The following is a 14,186-nucleotide window of genomic DNA, read 5'->3' as shown; positions in this document are numbered from 1 at the left end:
GCAGGCCAGGCGCTTCCTTATCCACAAGGCTCCAGTGCCAGCCGGCTGGGCCTGACCTTCATCCTGCCCCATCTGCCAGGGGCGGGGGCCCTGAGTGCCTCCCCTGTGGGTCCCCCAGAAGGACTGTGGAGAAGCAGGAAGAGAAAGAGCAGAGGGACAGGCGACCTTGCCCCAGGCCCTACTGGGGGGACTGGGTCTGTGAGGACACCCTTGAAGGTGCTAAGCCAGGCAGCCCTGCCCACCAGACAAGTGACAGGCCTGAGTGGAGGGGGGCAGGCCAAGGCCAGCCCAGTGCCGCCCGCTCTCACCTGGTTCCAACGTGTTGAGGTCGGCTCCGGGCCGCTGGCCCTCCCCACTCTTCTCCTCGGCGCTGGGCAGCTTGGAGCCTGGCCCGGGGCTGCCGGTGGGGCAGACGGATAAAGTGCACGGGGCGCCAGGATGCGGCGGTGGTGTAGGGCAGCTGGCGGCGGGGGGCTTCGGGGCGGGAGAGTGGCAGCAGGGTGACAGCTTGGCAGGGCCTGCGGTGGCGGGTGAGGGGGTGCCCTTGGCCGTGGGGGTTAAGGCAACTGGCTTGTGGGTGGACTTCAAGGCCTTCTCCTGGGCGGGCTCCTCCAGCTCCAGGTGGCGGTCCTCAGGCTTCTGCTGTTGGGTTGGGGCAGAGGCTCAGCCCGGCTGGGCCCCCTGCTCAGGGCATCACATCAGCGTGGGGCAGGGGTGGGGGGAGTGTGCAGTGGGAACTCCTGGGCCAGGCCAGGTTGCAGCAGAGAGGCAGCCAGCAGTGTCCTGGGTCCCAGCTGGGTGTGGCCGAGGGGGCAGGTACCTGGAACTGGGTGGCCCGCTGCTGCTCCAGAGCCTGAGCGGCCCGCTGCTGCTGCTGCTGCAGGGCGTAGAGCTCCTGCTGCCGTAGGAACTGGGACCGCGAGTAGACAGGGAGCTGGCCTGGGTGCTGCATGTGGGAGGCAGGGCCCCGGCCCCCGTACATGGGGGGCCACAGTGAAGCCTGGTCCATGACATCAGCTGTGGGCCGGGCCAAAGGGCTCGTCAGCCCTCGGCGGCGACAGAGCGCCGGGCTGCATCCCAGCCACCGAGCTGGCCTCTGCCAGCCCTCACCTCCCGCTCGACCGCCTCGAACCTGCCTCCCGGGCTCTGGCCGGGTGCCTGCCTCCCTGTCCCTTCCCCTACCCCCGTGGGGGGCTGCTCCCTTCCTCAGACCCACTTCTGACAGCCGCACACGCGAATAGCCTGGCCCGGGGGGCCCTTACCAAGCGCATGGGGGGCGGCGTGGGGCGTGGGCTCAGGAGGCAGGATGACGAGCTGTGTGGGGGCATCCTGGGAGAGGGGGAAGACAGGGGGCATGGAGCCAGGCACGGACGCAGGGAAGCCGGGGGGCAGGTTCTGGTGCAGGGCAGGGTGCCCGAGGCCTGGGGAGACAGGGCACTGAGGTCAGGCAGTGCGGGGCAGGAAGCAGGGCTCCAGGCTGAGGGCTGTCAGCCCCAGGCCAGCAATGGCCACCACGCCCGGCCAGGACTCTTGTCCTGCCCCATGCACCCCTACCTGCCCTCAGAGCACTGACCGTAGGAATGTCCCCCCATCCACAGGGAGGGGCTGCGGGTGCGGGGCAGCCAGGGGGGGTGGGCAGGGTGGGGATGGGGGGCTGGGTCCCCGCCCAGCTGGCTGCTCTGCAGGGAGGAGCCCCCGGCGATCATGAGATGGGGGGCCAGGTCTCCAGGGCAGCCGCTTGACGGGTGGATCCGGGCGAACTCCACGAGGTCCTTGTTGTCCCTGTACGTCACGGGGGATGGGTGGGGGGCTCAGCACAGCTGCCATCCCTGGCCCAGCTCCTCCACCTCACCCCTCGGGGTCACGCTCAGCGCCAGAGGTATCTGTCCCAGCAGCAGTCCCCCAGCAGAAGGAGAATTAGCAGAGGAGGGAGGGGGAGTTAGCAGAACTCCCTCCAACAGCGACAGAAACCCCAGCAAAGCCTGGGGTGGGTGCACAGCTGTGCCTGAGACAGGCCACAAAACCTGACACAGCGGCCACTTAATCCCACACGGCAATATCGGGTGAGCCCAGAGGCACGGCCCGGACCCCACCCCGAAGGCTGCAGCCCGGTTCTTACTGCAGCAGCAGCTCACGGCCGGCGAGCCCCAAGCGGTCCTCGCACAGACGCACCCTTTCCTCCTCGGCCTCCAGGTCCAGAGCGTGGGCGGAGCGGGGCCCACCGCCAGCTGCACAGGTTAAAGATGGTAGAAAGGGGCGAGGGTTGGGGCGGCTGGGGAGCCAGCAGGAACCCTACTTCGAGCCAGGGGGGCCGATGAACTAAGAGAGGGTTTTCTGCCCCGTGGCCCTCGCAGGGAAGGGGCAGGGCAGGGCAGCCCTGGGAGGGCCTGGAGACATGGGGAGGTGATGGGCACAAAGGCCCAGGGCACAGCCCTGGGAGCCTCAGGTGCGTGGATGAGGGCAGGTCAGCAACACAGCCCCACGCCTCCCTCTCTGTGGAGGGGCCATACCTTTGAAGGCGGGGGCTGCCCGGCCCTGCCGCCCTGTGTTGGCACTGTAGGCTGACTCCGCCCGGCTCACCGTGTCCTTCTGCCGGGCCAAGGCCACCGCAATGCCCACAGGCGGCTGCCGCACCTCCCCATCGCCATGCGGAGCGTCGTGCTCTCGGCTTCGGGCACAGTCGGGCCTTTCCATGTCGCCGGGAGCCTGGCCTGTGCCCTTGGAGGCGGGGAACTTCCCGTCCTGCTGGGCACAGCTGGCCTTCAGGCCCCCCAGGCCCACGAAGGGCACCTTCTGGCCGACGACCAGTGCTTGGTTGCTGTACTTGAGCAGGTTCTTCATGGCCGAGACCTCGTCAGGCGGGGCGGGCAGGTCCTGAGGCAGGAGGGCGGCCTGCTGCAGGGTGCCGCCAAAGGGGTCCAGGTAGGCGCCAGCCTTGCACTCCTCGCTGATGGCCACGGTGGCCCCCTGGCCCGACTGGACACTCCAGGGGGGCGGGGGCGGCCCGCCGTAGCCCAGAGACGCCAGCTCCAGAGACTTGCGCTTGGCCTCAGCCCCGCTGCCCCCCGGCTCTACCTCGGGGGCCACCGACTGCTGCTGATGCCGGATACGAGCCACCTTCTGGGCCCCGGGGGCACCCACAGGGGTCTCCTTGCTGGCAGTCTTGTCTAAAGTGCAGCAGGCCTGGGTGACTTTCCCGCCCAACGGGTCCTGGTGACTTGGCCGGGCGCAGTCCTGTGAGGGGGCGGGTAACTCAAAGTAGCCGCTTTTGTCCAGACCTGCTTTGGGGAGCCCCGGGAAGGGGGCCTCGGGGCCTGCGCTGTCCAGGTACTCCAGGCCCTTCAGCCGGGGGTTGAGGGCCGCCTCGAAGCTCCCGGGCCGCCGCTCGCCCTTGCCCTCGGCCTTCAGGTGGGCATAGGAGACCCCATAAAGCGCAGCATGGTCAGGCACTGCAGCCCCATCCAGGTGCCGGTCCTTGCCCTCACCCGCCACGGCACAGGCCTCGGCCACCTGGAACGGGCGGCTCTTGTCGGCCAGGTGTCCCACGGAAGGCACGAAGGTGGGCCCGCTGGCCTTCGGGTCCCGGGGGACTTTGTCCTGCAGGGGGCAGAGCCCATCCGGGCCCCCATGCAGCTGCAGGCAGGGGAAGGAGCCGGCGGCCGTGCTGAGGGGTGGGGGCGGCCCGGCGGGCAGGCCAGACGGCACCGTGTAGGGCACGGCATGGTGCAGCAGCTGCCTCCGCTCCAGGCACTCGCCGAAGGCTGGCCCAGGCTCCACGGGGCCGGCTGCCTCCTTGGTGCAGCGTCCGGAGGCCGGCACGCCCACACCCGGCCGCCCCAGCACACCCCCCGCGCAGCTGGCCAGCGCGGACCTGCCCAGCTCACCGTCGAGCACCTTGGTGTTGAGAAGGCAGGAGGCCAGGTGTTTGGGGCGGCCCTCGCAGGCACCCCGGGCCACGCCACCCTCCTTGCAGTGCGAGTCCCCCGGTATGGGCAGCACCAGCTTGTGCCGCCCCCTGACGACGTCCTCCTCCACCGCCGGCCGCTCCTTGCCCTCGGCCGCCTTGCCGGCTTTCTCTTTGCCCATGAGGAAGCGGTCGAACTCCTTGGCGCCCTTCTGCAGGTGGCCGGCCTCGCCCCGGTCGCGGCTGCAGGAGCCGATGGGGTGTCCGGGGGCGGCCCGGGCCACGCTGGGGAAGTTGTGGTTGGCGGGCAGGAGCGTGGGCTGGGGCGGCAGGTTGCGCAGGTAGAAGTTATCTGTGTGCCGAGAGAGCTGAGGTCACCGGGAAGCCTGGGGCAGGGGCTGGAGGGCTCAGTGCCCCCAAGACACTGTGCCAGGTGCCTCCCCACTGCCAGCTGACACTGACCCACTGGCACTTTATGAGGAAGGTTTATAATTGTAAAATACACGTGATGTAAACATCACCACTTTAACCATTTTTAAGTGTGCCGTTCAGTGGTAATTAGTACACTCGTGTGATGCAGCCTTCACCACTGTCCATCTCCGGAATTCTTCATCGTCCCAATCTGAAGCTCTGTCCCCATTAAACACTGACTCCCCATGCCCCAGAGCTTTTGACTTATGTTCAGCCCCTAGGAGATGGGAGCTGCAAAGAGCCCAGCCCCTGTGCCCGGCTGTACCCATGGAGATTAGTGAAGGGAAGGCAGGAGCGGGCGGCAGTGTGCCCTGACCAGAGCCAGGGGGTGAGGTCTGGGACCACGGGCCTCTCCCCCAACCCCACACGATGCTGGGGGAGTGTAAACTGGTTGGGTCTCTACAAACAGCTGTCAGAACCTTAAAAGCTGCGGAGGCTGTGGGCTCACAGTTGGGGAATGGCTAAGTGCACAGCACACAGCTCAGGATGCCCAGCCACGTGGAGAGTTGCCTGAGAGACGCCCCTGTAAGCAGGACCGTGCACTGTGGACAGTAAAGTGGACAGCCTTTAGTAGCCCCCTGTAAGTGCTAAGACCCCCAGGAGGAAGTGAGGCCCAGGGCAGGTATGTGTCTGAGAATGGGCCGGGTGTGAAGGACCGGGCCCACCTACCTCCTGAATACCCTGGGAGGCCCCCAGCCAGGCTGGGGGCCTAGGATCATTTAAAGAAAGGAAAATGGTCCCAGATGGCCGTCCCCACCTAGTCCACTATGGGCTCTCAATGCCTCTACAGCTCTGGGCCCATCCAGCTTGGGTGGGTGGCAGGTGTACCCCAGCTCCCTGCGCTGGGCCACGGCTTGCTGTCCAGCATGGGCCCTCAACCTGGGGTGCCTTGCTCTCTACCTGGGTCCCCAGCCAGCCCTGGGGACACCCACAGCTCCCTAAGCCTGTCTCTGGGGACCCTGGAGGGCCAACCCCATCTACACCCAGCTGGCACCCTGGATGGCATGGAGCAGAGAGGGAACAAAAGAAACCTTCAGAACTTGTAAAACCGTCCTGAGTCATGTAAATTACTTGTCAATTTCCTGCTAATTAAAGCGAGGGGGAAGAGTGTAGCTAAACCTAATTAGCTCAATTTCCAAAGCCAAAGTGCTCTTGGGTGGGGCTCCACCACCGCACTGTGAAAGCAGGAGGCCCCCAGCCAGTGAGCGCTCCTGGAAGCCAGGGGCCCACACCCTGGAGGGGGTCCCTAGCTGTGCGTCCGATTTCTGGGGCTGGGACCACCTGCTTGCTCCTGACAAGCACTGTCAGCAGCACACAAGCGGCTGATGTGGGAGTTTGAGGTGCTCAGCCGGACGCCTGCGGGCGGCTGTCCTCTGGGCAGCAGTGCACCTGGCCTCCAGCCCCGAGGAGACTTGGTTCCCTGGGAGCATCCAGCGTCCATCCCTACCCTTGATGGGGCTGGGGAGCTCTCCTGGCCCTGTCTGTAGGCGGGGTCTTACTTGCACCCATCAAAGCTGGCCAGCCCTGGGCTGGGCCAAGGCCTTCCCTAGCCCTGCCTGGACAAAGATGCAAGATGGGCTCCAGGACATAGACAAGCTGAGGTCACAGAGTGGGAGGCTGTGAGAAGGGGCTGGGGACGGCGGTGGAAGGGCAGGAGGGCTGGCCACAGGCCCGCCGCCAACCTGCCTCGCAGGGTCACCTCTCTGGGGTCCCCTTCCTTCTGTGAGACCCTTCAGGACTCTCTCCTGCTTAGCTGCTGCCACCTGAAGCCGACCCCCACTCAGAGCCCTGATCTTGGGGATCCTTGGGCTCCCCGGAGCTGCTTCTGTCCTTATCCACCCTCCTTACCCAGGTGGTCCCTCTCCTTGGCCTGGGTCAACCTCTTAACCTGCCCCTCTGGCACTGACCCCCCACCATGAATGTCCAGTCACCCCTGGGAAGGCAGGTCCCCCAGTCCCTCTGCAAGGAAGCTGAACTCACCCCTCCCCTCTGAACTGCTCCTCTGCAGGTGCGCCGCCCTCCTACAGCCTGGGCCATAAATGGGGGGTTATCTGGGAACCCCCTGACCCTCATGCCCATTTCAGGTCTCCCATGGGATCCCATGTCCCCATTCAAGTCCATTATTTGTCATCTAAACACAGTAACTAACCGAAAAATCTCTCTGCCCCAGCTTCTTGGGCACCACCCCCAGAAGATCTTTATAAAATGCAAATGAGACGTCACCCCACCAAGGAAAATCCTGCAGACAGGGCAGCAAGGCCTCATGCCACTCCCCACACCTGTCTCATCTCCAGGTGGCTACATCTCCCACGGGCTCCTTGAGGCTGGGCCTTTGCACGCAGACGTGTGAGTGTGTGTGCGCATGGCATGACCATATGCCCTCTTCACGGAATGCCCTACTTTGCACGCAGACGTGAGTGTGTGTGTGCATGGCGTGAGCATGCCCTCTTCACGGAATGCCCTCCTTTGCACGCAGACGTGTGAGTGTGTGTGTGCATGGCGTGAGCATATGCCCTCTTCACGGAATGCCCTCCCCATGGCTCCACCAACCCCGCCTTCTCATCAGCAAAGCCTCAACCTCAGCATCCCCTCTCCAGCGACACCTCCTGCCAACAGGGTAGATGTTCCTCTGTCTGCTGGGGGCACGCTATTGCCCCCCTTCCCTGCTGCCGCCCGCCCCCCCCCGCCACCCGTCCCCTGCCCTGTGTTGACCTCAGGCCCAGGTGTGGGGTGGGTCCTGGGCCTCGTGTTGCCTAGCTTGGTGAGGCACGAAGTACAGGCTTCTGGGGGGCCTTCCCTACTCCCACCCGATGTCCCTGGGACCCCTGTTGGGGCGGGGCGGGGGGTGCTACAGCAAAAGGCCAGGTGCTGAGGGACCTGGGTGCCACCCCTCAGGGCCACGGTTGTTTGCGATGCTTCCATCTGAGCCACGAGAGCTCAGGGAGCTCGGCTGTGTTTTCAGCGAGCTCACCTGACCCCGGCATGTAACCTGCTGCTTGGCTGTGGTCCTGGGCCCTGCAGTTCAAAGTCTCCAGTGGCCTGAGAAGCAGGCCCACCCTCCTCCAGCCCCTATCCCTGCCGTGGCCTGAGACCTGGAGGTGAGGGTTCACCCAGGCTGGCCACGTTTACCTGGCACCCCAGAAGCCCCCAGCCCTGCCCTCCACCCCTCCAGGATGACCTGTGCCCCAGGCCCCACGCAATCCCTCACGGCCCCACACCAGCACTTGCCTTTTTGGGTTCCATAGAAACGATGTTGCCCATAGAGAACATTGCTGTTTCCATGGTGATCCAAGTGGCTCATGGGTAGGAAGGTAGATGCCAGACTCCCTGAAAATCTGGGGTACCCTGGAGCTAGAGAAGCAAGGAGACAGCTGTAGAGGCACCTCCAGGCCCCAGGCTCGCACCCGCCCTGACCCCAGGGAGGCGAGAAGCTGGCGGGTGGCCCGGGAGCGATGCCCCGTGGAGCCTGGTGCGTGCAGCCCGCCGGTGGGAAATCAACCCATCAATACATCATATTAACTCTGACTCGACTAATACCATCCCTCCGGTGTGGCACAAATTGAATTGCTGATGGGCTGGGGAGAGAGTGGAGGATGGAGGAGGGAGCCTTTGATTTCTCACCCAGCAGCACTTAGCAGTGCGGGAGCTTTGAGGCAGGGCAACAAAAGGGGCTCTGAAGAGCGTCCTGGGAGGAGGGAGACGCGGTGGTCACACACAGTGGACAGAGGCCCTTGCAGCCCTGGCTGAGCGTCTGGCCAGGAGGGGCAGGGCTGGACACGACCTGGGCCTGCACCACCCATAGCCTCCAGGTGAGCAAGCGGCTCTGGGGTCAGTGACCCACACCCCGGGGCTGACTTAGTTGGGTGTGACAGGCTTCTGCCTTGCTGGAGGCCGCAGGTATGGGGCTCTCCACCAGCCGGGCCTCCTCTGTGCTGTGAGATCTGCAAAAGGAGCTGGTGCCCAGCCGTGGCAGCATCGCCCCCAGGAGAGTTCCCTGCATTGGTCCCCAGCCTGAGACCCTCCCTGGAGCTTCCCAGTCAGGTCAAGCAGGCCCCTCTCTGTCCCTCTGAGGGGCCTGGACTTGTCCTCCTGGCCTGGCCCTGCCCAGCACAGGAATACCAGCCACACCCTGGACCTCGCTCTGGCCACCTGGGACACACACCCTGCCCCCCAGAAGGGATGAAGACAGACAGAACTAACACTTGGCCGGGGAGGCCCATCTGGGCACTGGCGTCCTGGCCAGGCACATCCAGGGGAGGTGTGTCTGCTGGACGCCCAGAGCTACCAGCCACTTGGAATGTGGCTCCTCACAGCTGGTCCTTCCCCACCAGGCCCAGCAGTGAGGGGGCAGGGGTGGGTGGAGGGCCTGCAGCTGGGATGGCCGAGTTGGCTGGGCTGGGGTGGGCAGGACGCTGTCTTACTCCACAACTCATGCTTTGAGCTAATGCTCTGAACATTTTCCCCATGGAAAATGAGTTTGTCTTGGGGACCCCATGATTGTCCCAAGAGTGACCGGCTGCTGGGAGCGGCTTCCCACCTGACTTCTGGGGCTCCTGGGCTTTGACGAGGGAGTAGGAGTCACCGGGTCTCCCCAGGGAGCAGTGGCCTCAGGGACAGGGAGAGGGAGGGGCTGGAGCAGGGCCCTGAGGCAGCAGTCCCCGAGGGGAAGGCGCGGGTTGCAGGGCAAGTGTTTGAACAAGGTCATGACTGTGCCTTGAAACAAGGGAGCTGCGAGCCCCATGCCTGGGGAGCAGGGGTGCCAGCACCCCACTTAGTGCGTCGTGTTGAAGTCACGGACGAGTCTGAGTCAGGGAGTTCCGTGTGAACCTGCTCATTAACTGTTTTCCAAACTCCTTTTAGGACAGGAGCCCTTTGCCGTTTCAGTGGAACTCCTTGTGGCAACTCATGGCCGCACGCTCCGCTCCACTCCACAGAATACACGAGACAAACACCTTTCCAGAAGGGGAGGCTCAGAGCCATAGCACAGACCTCCAGGCCCCCAGGCCCTCAGAGGCCTGGAGGCCGGCCTGCCATGTTGCTGCAGCTGTTGAGATGGAGAGTGAAGGCCGGCTCTGTCTCAGCGCTGGGGGCATCTGTGGGGGCATGGGGGGCAGCCCTGGAGCTCACCGTGAGCGTGGGGGGCCCAGAGGCCCCTTGGCAGGTCTGAGGCTGAGGGGGAGCTATGCCAGCGTGGGTGGGGCTGTGGAACCCAGCTCAGAGGGAGGGATGGACAAGGAGCCCCAGGAGTACCACTCAGAATGGGAAATGGGCAGGCATCCAACAGGGACACTCTGGGATGCCCCAGGATCAAGGCCCCCAGTCCAAATGGCGCACCCTGCACCCTGCTCCTGGCAGCCCCCTCGGCAGTAGCCACCGTTCAGCCCTAATGACGCAGTGTCACGTTCTCTAGCCCAGGGGATCTGAGGTCAAGCTCTGGAACGCTATCCCCAAGAGGTGCTCCACGCAGAACACGGCCCGTGCCAGCCCCATTCGGAGGCTCTCCACCAGCGTGCACGTTGTGAAAGCTCTGAGAAGTCCCAAGACGTCTCCCCACTGGGGGTTCACATCCCAGGCCCATCTGAGGACGCAGGGAAGGTGCCCACCGCCCCCCAGGCCTGTCCCCCTGCAGCCCCCTCCTGCGAGGGCACGGCTGAGTTCGGAGAGCCTGGCCAACTGGCCTGGTTTGTGTGCAGAGACACATCTGGAGCAGATGTTCCCTAGATTAAACGCAGCTCCTGGAAGACTTGACAAAAGCAGAGAGCCGGACGGGGGTGGGGCGGGCCGGGGCAGGGGGGCAGAGGCCTGTGTGTGTAGTATGGGGAGCGGTTAAACCACCACAGCTGTCCTCCTTTAATTGGCTGCTGTTAAATGTTTTACGGGGCCTCGTTTTGGTAAACAGAAGTCTGTAAATTCCTCCTTCCCAGACGCCGTTTCCCAGGCACAGACCCCCATGACCCCTCGGGAGGTCTGGGCCTCCCGCCCACCCGCCCTCCGGGGAGCAGGCATTCAGCTGGCCAAGTGGTGGGCTCCTTCCTGCCGCACCCTTTGGGGGCAGTGGGAGGGCGATGGCCATGCACGTCCTTCCACTTCTGACCCTGAGATGGTGGCCAGGGATGAGGGGACAGAAATCTACCAGGGGCCCTTCCCCCATCTCCAGCCTGCCTGAAGCCCCACCCTCTGGGACCCCAGAAGGGGAATTAAGGTTCAGGGAGGAAGGAGGGAGCAGCTGGGGGAGACGGAAGAAGAAGCAGAGGGGGTATGGGCCAGGGCTGAGTGGGGTGGCCGGGGCGAGTGTGAGGAAAGAGGCCCGGACGGGTGGGTATCGGGTGGGGGGCAGCGAGGGAGGAAGGGGAGAAGTCCTTCCAGCCCAGCCACAGAAAGGACCCTTTCTTTTCCCAACAAGACTGTACTCTCTGAACTGAAGAAGAAAATAAAAAATCATTTTCATGAATCAGAGCAGCTGTTCTGAAACCAGAAGCCAGGGCCGCTGCGTCCAGCCTGGGAGAAGGGGCTTCTGCAGAGGAGAACGTGGTGGTAGTGCAGGGCTCTCGAGGGGGCTCAGGGAGCAGCGGACGGGTGTCAGAGTTCCTCTACCCAGTACTCTTTCAGGGGTGGTGTGGTCCAGAACCCCGTCATTCCCAGGCCCTCACACCCCTTGAGGTCGGGCTACTGTGATCACCCCAACTGACACGCGAGCCCACGCTGTATCCCTGGGCCCTGCTGCCCTCGGAGCCCTGGAGGCCCCTGGTGAGCTCCGGGGAGAGGCCCTGGGCCTCAGGGAACACCTCACTGAGGATGCCCCCCATCCTGGCCCCACGCTCTGAGTCGCCAGGAGGCAACCCAATCCTGTGACATAAGTGGCAACGGAGGACAAAAGGTTGACGCCATCAGCACCTAATGAGGTGCAGTGAAGTGGAAGCAGTCTTGAACGGGGCAGGGGCAGCACGGACCAGGTCCTTGGGCTGCTGGGACGCCCTGGCACCCCGCCCCCATCATCCCCTATGGTGGGAGTGCTCCTGGCCAGGTCCTGGGGGAGGGGTGCATGGCCAGCCAACAGAGGACCAGAATCCCCGGAGCGGGGTGGGGGTCAGGGGTCCTCCCACCACAGGGTCCCTCGAGATCCCCACCCCCAGGCCCACAGAGCTCAGTGCAGACACTGAAGGCTTAGCAAACTCTTCCAGGGGCCTGACGCACAGGGCTCTGATCACCCCCATGCTACCAGGGTCCTGCCCCAGCTCCCTGTACGCACACCCACGAGGGCAAGGCCTTCTGCAACGGATGCCCCCTGCCCCCCATGCCACCTTGACAAAGGCATTGCCACCTCTCTGGAGGCTCAAGTTGCTAGAAAGTTCTCCCCACCACTGAGCCCTGAGTTAAGGCCAGGGGCTGCCAGCAGGGTTCTGGCATCAGGTCCCAAGGGCAGCTGCCCACAACATGACTGGCCGAGCCCCCAACCCCTGGGACCAGGAACCATCCTTTTACATAGCCAGCCATTCTGGGCAGGCTCTGGGAAACCTGGATCGGACCATCTCAACTACCCATCTCCTCTGGGTCGGGGCCACCCTCCAGGGCTCAGCAGAGGCTAAAGTCCCTCTGGATAGAGCCCCACCAGACCACGCCATCCCTGCACCCATGTCCTGCCAGCCCTGAGAGATCCCATCCTTTCTCGACCCACAGCAATCCCTGCAGACACCTAGGCAAACCACCCTTGCTCCTGGGGTCCTGCACACTCCTGTCATTTTGAATTCTGCCACACGTGCCAGGCTAGGGGTCCCAACCCAATGCCCAACACTAACTGGGTGCTGGCTCTCTCCCATGTGACACCCCTTTCACTCAGGGTGCCAATGGGTTTCGACTGTGGTGCGTAAGACTACTAAACGATAGTGACCACCCAGAATGCTGGATTAAGAAGGATTCTGAGGCTGCATCCACATGCAGTTTAGAAAGTGCTGCGATTGACTAATAATGTCTGCCCTGGGTACAGGAGGGGCATTGGCAACAAGTTGGGAGGACGCTTGCCACCACCCCTGCTCTAGTATCTGAAGTGGGTAACCTTGCAACAGCCCCCTCCCCATGTCCTCCCTCTTCCTTGCCAAACACTCCGGCTTCTGTCCATAAGCCCTCTCAGGTTTACAGTGGTCAGAACCCATGGGTGTCCAGGCCGTGCATCAAAGTGCAGCTCCCAGGACCAACCACTCTGGGCTTTGCTGGGAGGAGCCTAGCGAGACCCCTTCTGGGGCTGAAGGTGGCTTTGGAAGCTGGGCCCCTCAGGGAGTGGCCAGGCCTCAGCCTCTCACAGTTGGGGGCTGGGGTGGGGGCCCGAGGGCGGCACAGGATGATTCCTGTTCCACTCCATCCCATCAGAGTTGGCCCACCACGCACGCACACTGACCCCCAGTCACCCCAGGTTTGGGCCTGGCAGCCTCGGTCTGTTCCCAGGCCGGGAGGAGTGGCTCAGAGCCGGGGGAAGGTGCCAGGCTGCCGCGGGCACCTCTGGAACAAAAGCAGCGGGCAGCTAGCCCAGGAGCCAGGCGGTTGTGGACAGTCCTGGGCTCCTGGCACGTGCTGCGCAGGGAGGAGCTGGGCTCAGGCCGCACAGAGCAGAGATGCAGGGCTCGGCAACAGTCCCTGCGAGGGAGCAAGGCCTGCGGGCTGGGGAGGGTTGGGTCCCAGGGCTCGCTGCAGGACTAAAGATGGAGAAGATAACAGAATCTCAGAGCTTGGAGCTGGGAACAAGCTGGCACGACCTCCCAAACCCTCACGAACACCCCATCCGGCAGCTCTGACTGCCAGGGAGCTCAGCTGGAGGGAACCCTTGCACCGCCCCTGCCCAGGCCTCCTGCACCCGGCTCCGCACGCTGCCTTCTTGCACACTCCAAGCCTCGCCTCCCCCCGCCACCACCCCGGGGTGTCTAAGACACGGGGCGTGGGGCCACAGGAACAATGCAAGCCAGCCCCACACCCGGATGTGACACCAGGCCTCTCCCCAGCCCTGTCAGGCCCAGGGCTGCCCACACACACCCCTGCTGCAATGTCAGCGCAGGAAGGCACCACGGCCCCCGGCCCAGCAGTGGACAGTTGCTACAGGGGACCTGCAAGGACAGAGGGGTCCCCAGAGGCTGAGACCCTGATGAGGAGGCGGGCTGACGCAAGGCCAAGTGAGGGGCCTAGGTCACAGGGAGGGCTGGCCCAAGAAGGCTCTGGAGGGGGTCAGAGGTCCAGACGGGACAGGCCTCCTTCTGACTAAGATGAAGCTGGCGGGAGAGGGCCTGTCTGGCAGGGCAGCCCTGATCCCCACATCTGGATCTGGGTAGCTCAGGCCCTTCCCCCATGCTGTCCAAGATCTCAGAGGAGCCAGCTGCTCCCACTGACCCAGCTCCTCGCCTCCAGCATGGGCAGGGCCAGGTGGGCAGAGTGAGGGGTGCCGCTGAGACGTGGGGGCATCTTCACTGGGCGGGGGGCAGGGATCGTCAGCGGTCCTGTGGGGGCCGATTCAGAGGCCATTTTGGCCACCAAGAAAACTGAGGCCAGGAGAAGGGGTTGGAGCTGCCAGGGTCTGGGGGAAAAGGACCAGGTCCAGGGCAGGGACCTGCCTCAGAGAAGGGCTGGTGGAGGGCTCGTCTAGACGGTGTCACCACACACAGATGGTGACACTGGCTGGGACCTTTGTCCCTCACACAGACATGCTCCCAGAAGCCCTGGTGAGCCCTGAAGCCTCAGAGGGGACAGAGGGGGACAGAGGGACAGCTGACAGGGCTCAGGGAAGCTGGGGCGCCGGGAACGGCAGGGGGTGCCCAGTGGCCCTTTGGTG

At 64.2% G+C, this 14,186-nt stretch overlaps 1 protein-coding gene across 1 annotated transcript in view; it reads right to left on the bottom strand.

Moving 5' to 3' along the window:
- Positions 1-14,186, bottom strand: part of BAHCC1 (BAH domain and coiled-coil containing 1) — a 57,238-nt gene that overhangs the window by 18,645 nt on the left and 24,407 nt on the right. Inside the window, exons 4-10 of the mRNA XM_027080993.1 lie at positions 7,604-7,726; positions 2,511-4,256; positions 2,120-2,228; positions 1,574-1,782; positions 1,263-1,421; positions 821-1,017; positions 309-642 (exon numbers count right to left, since the gene is read on the bottom strand). Coding sequence (XP_026936794.1) covers positions 309-642; positions 821-1,017; positions 1,263-1,421; positions 1,574-1,782; positions 2,120-2,228; positions 2,511-4,256; positions 7,604-7,726 — 2,877 coding nt within the window. The remainder of the gene's footprint in view (positions 1-308; positions 643-820; positions 1,018-1,262; positions 1,422-1,573; positions 1,783-2,119; positions 2,229-2,510; positions 4,257-7,603; positions 7,727-14,186) is intronic.

Source organism: Aethalodelphis obliquidens, unplaced genomic scaffold (genome assembly GCF_003676395.1).
Source record: "Aethalodelphis obliquidens isolate GAN/ISIS:26980383/991018 unplaced genomic scaffold, ASM367639v1 scaffold44, whole genome shotgun sequence".
NCBI lineage: Eukaryota > Metazoa > Chordata > Mammalia > Artiodactyla > Delphinidae > Aethalodelphis > Aethalodelphis obliquidens.
Note: the sequence above shows the minus strand (reverse complement) of the source record. Positions and strands in the feature narration are given on the sequence as shown.